Source organism: Cyprinodon variegatus, unplaced genomic scaffold (genome assembly GCF_000732505.1).
Source record: "Cyprinodon variegatus isolate N-32 unplaced genomic scaffold, C_variegatus-1.0 Scaffold692, whole genome shotgun sequence".
Classification (NCBI taxonomy): domain Eukaryota; kingdom Metazoa; phylum Chordata; class Actinopteri; order Cyprinodontiformes; family Cyprinodontidae; genus Cyprinodon; species Cyprinodon variegatus.
This window is the reverse complement of record NW_015151145.1, coordinates 370,676-380,526: the sequence shown is the minus strand read 5'-3', so window position 1 is coordinate 380,526 and position 9,851 is coordinate 370,676. Positions and strand designations below refer to the sequence as shown.

General features: G+C 36.3%; 1 protein-coding gene across 1 annotated transcript in view; it reads right to left on the bottom strand.

The window, feature by feature from the left end:
* LOC107097402 (synaptosomal-associated protein 25-A-like) overlaps window positions 1–9,851 on the bottom strand; it is a 52,534-nt gene that overhangs the window by 25,952 nt on the left and 16,731 nt on the right. Inside the window, exons 2-3 of the mRNA XM_015394534.1 lie at window positions 3,105–3,197; window positions 597–638 (exon numbers count right to left, since the gene is read on the bottom strand). Coding sequence (XP_015250020.1) covers window positions 597–638; window positions 3,105–3,176 — 114 coding nt within the window. The 5' untranslated portion in view covers window positions 3,177–3,197. The remainder of the gene's footprint in view (window positions 1–596; window positions 639–3,104; window positions 3,198–9,851) is intronic.

Genomic DNA, 9,851 nt, shown 5'->3' with positions numbered 1-9,851 from the left:
AGTTAACCTAACAGCCATGTTTCTGGAGTGTGGGAGGAAGCCGGAGTACCCGGAGAGAACCCACGCATGCTCAGGGAGAACATGTTAACTACCTGAAGAAAGACCCCGGACCGGATATCCACCCAAAACCTTCTTGCTACAAGACAGCACCACTAAACTGCCCATATTAATAACATTTTATCTGATGTTATTTAATCGAAAATGTATTAGTTTTTATAATTTAATGATATGTAGATTAGAAAACTAAATGTTACATCTACTTTATTTCATGGTACCGGTACATGTATTTCTTTTATTAATTACAATATATATATATTTATTAGATATTTGACCCTCCATATGCAGTATTATCAGCTTATTTTGGCTTGCATAGCAATGTTCATGCATTTTAAGACAAAACAATGTTAGCTTTTGTAGAAATGTCTGCTGAAATGTTCTTTAACTAGTTAACATGTAGTTAACATGTAGAGCTGAAGTACGGCATATTATAGGACCGTAGTACATTTGCAAAAGTTGGAATGAAAATGTTACGACTGATGATTATCGAATTCTCTGTAAATGTCAACAGATGCATGTTCCTGATAGACTGGACTCACCTCCTCGACCAGAGCCAGCATACGCCGAGTACTCTCCAGGGACTGCAAACACACAAAGAACAAATTAGCTGAGAGCCCAAAAAGCAGACAGAGATGCACATTCCAGGATCTGCAATGAATATCTTAAGGACATCTCAAAGACTTTTCTTGGAAAAAGATAAATTCCTAAGACTCTTTGGTAATAAGCTGGAGAAGAGAAAAATAAATGATGTGGACAGATCTCCTGATATAATTAAGATGGGTTATTCACCATCTTTTGTTCCACAGGTTTATTGAGTGATTTCTACCTTTCTTTAGCTAATCCTCCAGGATCTTTTCCAAAGTAAATCATTTCTTCAGCTATAATTCCTTGCATTTCTAAGCCCTGATACCTCTTTTCCCTCAGAATTTCTCATCTAGCGTATCCTCCTCTGCCTCTCTAACTTTTAAACCATTTTCTCCATCTATGGCCGCCTCTCGCTCGGCTCTGCATTATCTCCTCATAAATGTTTAATACGTCCATCTAAGTCAACCTATTATTCTGATGCACTGAAATATCTTTTCTTCCTGAAATCCTCTCAACTCATTAAAGAGGCCAAAGTTCTTTCTTATCCCACCTACAAGGATTTACATTCCTGACGGAAAAAAAGAGCCTTTGAGGAGCAGCTGCTGAAACAAGGAGTCGTTGAATTATTAGAGCGACTGTTTCTGAAAGCCTCTGAGCTTTTGCTGAACATTTGTGTGTCCTTATAAGAACGGGACATTTTAAAATGTCAAATTATAACTGGCATGTCACAAAGCACTGCTCTTTTCAGAGGAGACCACATTTAGACTTGTCTGCTGCCTCAGGGAGGGAATTTTGCTCCATTGTTGTTCCAAGAACACATTTTGCAGATTGAATTAAAAAAGAAACACCTTTTTTTAAATGGTAATTTGGACCAAAAAAAAGAAACATATTCCAGAAAAGATCTTCTAAGAAAGAAATTCTTTGTGGTTTTTAAGACATTTGACTTTTTCCACATTAATTGTCTTTAATTCATTTTTTTGCTGAATTCGTATTTTCAAATTTCTTTTCTTTCTAATTATTTCATTATTCAGATTAACTATTTCAAATGTTATTATTTAAAATTTCATTTTTTTCAGATTGAGTCTGAAGATGCATTTATTAGTCTGCATGGAGGCTGATAATGAAATGAACACTAATTATAGCCTTCAAGTTGGTTTGTTCACCAACACCATGACGTTTCGCGCCACACCCCCTTCCTCAGACTTAAACAGCAGGGATGGCAGCCAGAGTATTTCATTGGTCAATGTGTGTAACAGAGAGATTTTTTGTGTAAGGTTTCTGTTTCTGTTATGTTTTTCTTTTGATGATCACTTTTGCTTTGCTCTTTGTTTTATAGTTTTTTATGGTTTAATTCTTACTTTGTTGTGTTCTTTGGGTTTTTCTCAGTTACTGTCTCAATCTTGGTTCTGTTATATTTTCTTTTTAGTGTTCAGTTTTGCTTTACTCCTTGTTTTCTAGTTTTAGTGGTTTTATTTTTATTTTTGCTGTATTTCATTCATAGTTACTGTTTCAGTCTTGGCTCTGTTATGTTTTTCTTTTGAGTTTTTCTGTTTTGCTTCACTACATGTTTTATATTCTTGGTGGTTTAATTATTATTTTGTTGTGTTTTCTAGTTATTTCCAGTCTTCTAGGTTTTTTTATTTGTTCCCCTCTGCTGCCCTCTTGTGTTCTCCTTTTTCCCTAGCTCTTTTCCTCTCCTGCCCTGTGCTCACCTGTTCCCAATCTGCTCATTAGTCTTCTCTTTGTCTCGGTCTCCTTTAAATGCTCTCCCTCTTCAGTTCTTGTTTGCTGGGTCCTCGTCTAACCTTGTCTGTCTTCCTCCAACTTGTCTCTCTGAGCCTTCCTCCTGGTTACAGTTCTTCCCCTGATGACTCCGTGGTTTTTTGGGTAACGTTTGACTTGTGTTTTTTTTTTTTTTCTCCTGGTTTCCTGTTAATTTAAACTTTGTTTACATTTTGGATTTTTGGATAACCTACCTCTGTTTTCAGTTCTTTAAATTAATCATTAAATTTATTTACAATTCACCTCTGCCTTCCTGCCTCTGCTTTTGGGTCCTCAACCCATAACCAAATCCTGACAGTTTGCATTGGGGTTTTGGTGAAGAGAACGGGATCTGTGAACCACTATTTGAAATTACTGCAATTTATAAAACTCAATCTGAAAATATAAAATAAATACCTTTTGATAAAATAAAAAACTACATGTCAAAAAGAAGTAAAAAAAATTTTTGATGAAGATTTTAAACTTTCATTGCTGGACTGCATTTTTATTTTTTTATTTCCATTTACAAAATTTGTTTTTTGTTTGCATTAATAATGAAACAAAATTCCCTCCATACACCCACCCTCTACTTTTAATTTTGTACATATTTAATCTACTTTATTTCTTTCACTAAGAACAGGCAGAACACCGGAAACTTCTGACAAAAACAGAAAAAAGGTGAACTAAGTGTCTAAATGTACCTCATCGGTGATCTGGTCTGCACGTGTCTGCAGGTCGGCCAGCTCATTGCGCATGTCCGCTTCGTCTGCCATTATGATTGCTGAACTTCACTTCTGTCAAAAGAAACAGGAGAGACAGAAAACCAGAAAGGTTAGCATGGCGGTCGGTCCATCCCTGCTTTTCCAGGAGCGATTGATAATTAGTTTTGTATTGATCTGCTTCTCCTTACATTATTGAGTTTCTGAATTACTATTGCCTTATTTAGTTTAATTTCATTGCTTAATTTCTTTTGGCATTTACTGTCAAGTTTCTCTGCCCTTTAGACTGTTTATTCTGTTTCAATACATTTTTTTTTTAAAGTTCCTATATCTACTTTCAAACCTAAGACATGTGATCACCAAAAAGACCAAGTGCTAAAAAGATCGATCAGATTACTAAAAGAAAGGGGTACATAGAAAGATTTTGGGGTTCAACAAGATATCTTAAAATAGCCAAGAATACCACAGATAACCCGGCAGAGAAGAAATAAAATAAAATAAAAACACATTAGGCATGTCAAATTTAAAATAGATTGTCACCTCATTCCAAAAAAAACCTTCTATTATTTTCTTGCTCCTAATTAAAAGGCCATGCTCCACGCTTTGAATATTATCAACGATAGTCATCTACTGTTTCAATAGGAGGAGGAGCCATAGTTTAGGCAAGGTGTGTTAACTCTCTATTGCATAATTCAATACAAAGACAATTCAAAAGTGCTTTACATTATTATAGCGATAAAATAAAAATAAAAGTTGTCTGGGAGGTTGATACATAGTCAGCAGTTTCTAGCTTTAGTAGCTAAAGCTGTGAGCTAACCCTGGATCTCTCTTCCTTTGGTCGGAAGATTATTACCTTAGTTTTGTTTTTATTCAGTTAGAGAAATTGATGGTGCATCCATATATTGATCTGTTCTAAGCATCTAGCCAACGCTCTGATGGGTTCATAGTCACCTGGTGACAAGGCTGTGTGTCGTGTGCATAGTTATGGTAACTAATCTGGTTGTCTGCTATAATCTAAGCATGTAGATGTTAAATAGTAAGGGCCCAAGAATGGAGCCTTCAGGAACCCCACATGTGATTTCTCTGCTCTCTGATTTAGTTGTTCCCTGCTGACACATAGAACTCCCTGTCCTTCAGGTAGGATTTATACCATTCCAGTGCTCTACCAGAAAGGCCGCCACAGTTTTCCAGATGCTCTAATAAAGTCAAGTGATCAACACTATCAAACGCTGCAATGAGGTCCAATAATACCAGCAATGTGGTTCTTTCAGAGTCTGCTGATGAAGATTCTCAGTCATCCTGGTCATAGTCATTCCGTAAAAATTTAAAAAGGTTTGAAGACGTTTCCAGATGGAACCAAACGACCCATTCATCAGTTACCATTGCATGTTTCCAAGCGATACAAGGCTTTGTCTATATAAGACTCAAACTCACTGTGGATCCAGACACTTGAATTGAGAAAGCTTCCTGGAGAGGCAGAGAAACGTCTTCAAATCTTGAAAACCAAGTCCAGTGGATATTTTTTGAATTTTTACGGAATTCTTTCAGAGTCTGATTTTATATGGATGTCATTGAACAACTCAATCAGGGCAGTTTGTGTACTTTGGCTGGAACGGAAACCTGACTGGAAGACATTAAAGCGTCATTGTTAAGAAGGTATTTAACTGTTGAAACACAACTTTTTCAATCTTTCTGATGAAGGGGCAGTTTGAGATGGGTCTGTAGTTCAAGCTTCTCTTTTTCAACCATGATTTGATAACTAGACCTTTCTTTCTGCTATCATTGTGATTTTTAGGATATATCTATCAGCCTTTGATGTATTTGAGCTTATAATCCCTGAATAAAAAGATAAGCGACAAAATGTGATGCTATATCCCAAAACCTCTGACAATCTGATGAAGAGTCGCCAGCAGAGCAACGGCTACATCCCTGCCAGCACCAAGTGAAAGACCAAGTTTACATACTTATTTAAAAAATGCCTGTTACAGTTTTACCTGGAGATATTGCTCCATATTTTTGAGTTTGTAGAAGTATATTGTACTTTATTTCTAGTTGTATTCTCGTTAAAGGTATAGTGGAGGATGTTGGGTGGGTTTTTTCATAAATACGTGAAAATCCTCCACTATACCTTAAACATAAATCCTGAAGTAAGCCTTTGACCTTTTTCTCTTAGACTTAGACAACTTTTTCTATCATTTTGTATACACAGCATGTTTAGTACAGCGTGTTTAGTACAGCCTTTCAGACAGTAAATGAACATTTTCATTCCATAAAGTGCACCAAAGATCAAATGTAAACAGTGTTAGAGAAAAAACATGGTACAAAAAACACATTGATATGGAAGTTCAGAGAATTAATATATATGGTGCAAATATGCAGTATTTCTGATTTGATGTTATCAGTGTGATGCAGAGTCTGTGACATGATTTAGAGTTTCTTCAACAGTTCAGCTGTCTGATGGCGGTGAGGAAGAAACTGTTGCAGAATCGAAATATAAAAACTTTTGCAGAAACCGAACATAAAAGATAGAAATTGAAACTGTAAAATTTGATGAATAAATAAAATATATGAAAAAACTAAATCTGAGCAAAAAAAATACTGCCAATCCATTTTTCTAAATGCCATTTCTGGATTGCGTTTTCTTTCTTGACTTACATTTAGAAAACATGTTATTTACTTGCAACAATAATGGAACAAAATTCACTCCATATGACGATGGCCTGACATTCCTAAGCTAATTACACTTGCATGTTATGTTTTGAATACTAGCGTCTATAAATAGCCAAATGCCATTGTTAGGCTCAGTGCTGAAAATACAAGCAGAAGGGCCTAATAATGAAGAAAGAGGCAAAGGAGAAGAACATTTGTCAGGAGGATGGAGTACCAGAACCACATGCATAGAGGTCAGAATGAAGCCAACACAGGCTGAGGGGATTGGGACACAAAAAGATCAGCTATGATTCCTTCCTTCCTTTCCTGTCTCACACTCTGCTTCACTCTCTACCTCTGTCTCATTCAATTAGGACTTTAACAAGGCAAATAATGTGATCTGCTTCAATCAGAGCTCATTTGTGAGTATAACACCTTTAGTTTCGACTCACACTTGAGAATTTTCGCTCCAGCGTAGCTTGATATAAATTTAACAACCCAACAGCTTGCAGCGCAGCCTCATTAAAGCTTTATGTGATTTAATCTAATGCATCATAGAGTGTATGAAAGGAACTGAAACACTGCTGCTTCAGGAACTGTATCGAGGAGTTTTTAATAGTCCAAAATTGCACAACTGAAAATAACTTGTCAAAGGTTAAAGTTTGCAGGTTTTTCATTTTAACTTTGGTTTTTGGTTCATCTCCTGAATTTATCCATCAGTAAGGAGATGTCTGAGGTGAGCTGACGAGTCACAGCTGGATGTTTGATAAAGTACCTCCTTGTTATGTCTCACCTTCTCTCCGTATGACTCTTTCCTCCTTCCCTGCGGAGTCGTCATGCCGGTTAATAATTGAACATGTGTCGGGAAGAGAGATGGAGGGAAGAGGCAGGAAAAAATGCTGCACTCAAAGTGCTTCTACCCTCTCATATGCTCTCTCTCTCTCTCTCTCTCTCTCTTCATATGTATCAGGGTGTGTTAGTTGCTGTCTATTAAGCCTGGCAAGGAAAAAATGAAATATTTATGTAGGAATTTTTGTCTTTTAGCAATTTGACTGATGCTGTTTTCCTTTAACAATGAGTCCATATACTGTCTGAAAAGCTGTACTCAACAAAATTTTGTTTTGTATACACAAATGACTTTATATGAATCTAACATCACAGTGAAAAGGTGAGTGCTGTTTTTAACTCTTGACTGTTATGTTATTTTTGTGTGACCATTTTTTTCTACAATGTTTTTGCTGTTTTAAACACCAAAATGTCTCCATTGTGGGACAATAAAGGTATTTTCTATTCTATTCTATTCTAATGTGGATAAATAGGTTTGATCTAATTCTGTTGGTTATTCTTCTTATTCTTATGTTAGCTAATTCCTGAAAGTAAGAGCAGTATGACAGCCTTTAACAAGCCAAAATGTGTGAGTTGGCCTGCTGTCTTTGAAATCTACAGCAACACTGCAAAAGGATCTAGAAATAAGTACAAATGTCTCAATTTTGCAATCTCAGTTAAATGTGACAATTTGCCAATGGAATTAGTATTTTTACTCTTAAGATAAGATAATTAGTTAATATGCACTTGTAATAAGACAATGCAATTGCTTTTTCTTATTTTAAATGTAACTTGTCTTGTTCCATTGGCAAAGTGTCTCAAGACAGAATGCACTTATTTTTAGAAAAAAAATACTTATTTAGATAAAAAAAAATTTTTTGCAGTGTACTCTATAAAGCCTCAAACTCAATGCTATTTCTGACATTTTGAATTGAAAAAGCTTCCTGGATAGGAGAAGAAACATCTTCAAACTTGGAATCAAAGTCCAGTGGATTGTTTTTGAACTTTTTTGGAACACCATAGAGAGCGTTCTGAGCAGCTGTCTCACTGTGTGGTGTGGAGGCTGCAGCGCCTCAGACTGGAAGAAAGTGAGAAGGTGAGAACAGCAGAGAGGATCATCGGGGCTCCTCTTCCCATTAAAGACATTTTATCCCAGCGCTGCCTGTCCTGAGCCTGTAAAAATATCAATGACTCCTCACCCCCCCACCATGGACTGTTCTCCCTGCTGCCCTCTGGGAAGAGGCTTCACTGCATTGGATGCAGGACCAGCAGGTTCTGCAACAGCTTTTTCCCCTCTGTCATCAGTCTGTGGAGCTGTTGATAACTTTAATCAAGTCAGAAATCGGGACTCTGCATCGCACTGTTATCATCATACTTGCACTACATGGTGAATCTTGAAAATAGAACTCAAATCTGTTTCTATCACATTTTGCATCATAACTGCTCTGAACCTTTCACATCATTGCCTTTTAGCACCATGTCTCTCATATCTTGTTTACATTTTGATCACTGATGAACTTTATAAATGGAAATGTTCATTTCACTGCTAAGCTGCTCTTACACTGTTGAAAAAGCTGTATGCATCAAAATTACGTTTTGTTCATACTGTGTGTATACAAAAATGACTGACTGAGAGTGTTTGATTCAATATATTTTGACCTATATCAATATAGATAATAATTTGTAATAATGGCATTAAATAAAGCTAAAACATCTTGAAAATAAATAAATGACAAAACAAGTCAATATTTTCTTAAATATATATATATTTTTTTATTTAATATGGAAATGTATTCAGTTTATGGAATACGTATGTATTTAATTTTAAATAAAGTGTCTCTCCTTGTTTTTCTGCCTGACATAAAAAGTAAAATGCAATACAAACAGGATAAAATGTTGTTAAATGTTTAGGAGGCCCAGATAAGCTTAACAATAGGCTGTTGGTCATCTCTTCCTGTCACCATCTCCTTCCTTTATGCATCCTCCATCTGATCTGCTGTGTTATCGATCTGATTGATTATCCTTTAGCTGTTACACTGCTTCCTGTGAACTCACACACCAACAACACATGTACTTCTTTTTTTTTATGTTTGCAAACAGTGCCTTGTTGTAAACTGAGTAATAGTTATTTTGTTTATTATTGATAAAATATCTTCATATAGTTTAACACCAGGGGGGATCCACTGACCCCCTCATTTCATGTCATAAGAATACTTGTAATTAGTAAGCACTAACTTGCCTAAAAGCCCATTACGCCTTCAAATTAAATGTCAATTAACCAAAACATGCATCATATATTCTAAAACATGTACTTCATATGAGATGTCATCTAATACTAATAAATCAGTTGCTAGGATACCATTTGTAAATGTAACTATTTATATGCCCTGTGTGAATAATTTCTGGGTTCATAAGTAATAAGTGAGTAAAATTTTCCAAAAGATGAAAAGGAAATTTAAAAGTGGAGACTTTTCCAATTTTTTTCGCAAAAAAAACGGACTGTGAGATTTGTGAAAAGAAAAATGATGGAGAAACCATGAGGGTCACAAGTAAAGGAGAAAGTGTTGGAGAAAGACTCCTCTTTCCAACGGAAACTAATGTGTTAACGCGTTTTTATCAAACATGGGTCGACCCGCTAACAATCAGCATTTGGCTCCTATCCATTGGCAAAATAAGCTGGTCCCACACAGCGGTGTGTCTAGTGACGCCATCACACTGGGTTTGCGTTGACTATGTCACCAGGGTGACAGAAATCAGGAAAGTAAACAATGGAGAGCAACATGGAAGGAAGCCAGGGCGTAGTCAGTGTGCTTTATTGTTTCTCTCTATTATCTGTCTGAATCCCTCTCACCACAGCTGCTCCATGTTTATCGAATATTAACAGAGTTATTTCGGCTTGTAGGATCAGAAGCGACTGGCACGGTGAGTTGATGTCCGTACGTTGTGTTAAATGGTGTGATATAAATTAACGGATCGACCTCGCTCTGGTGTTCACACAGCATGCCAATCATAGCCGAGGTGATTTTGACGTGGGTCGCTTGCAGAGTCATTTGACATGGATATAGATGCGTCAGTGAGCTGTTCCCACTGCCACTAAAAGCCGATTGTTCCCGGGTTTAAACAGATTTTTCGAACAGTAAGAAAGGGGAAAAGAGTGTTTTTTTAAGGTTTTTTAAGGTTTATTGTTTATTCAATTTAAATATGAGACATTTATACTGCACAGACATCAACATTTTGACCCATTATTGATCTCAG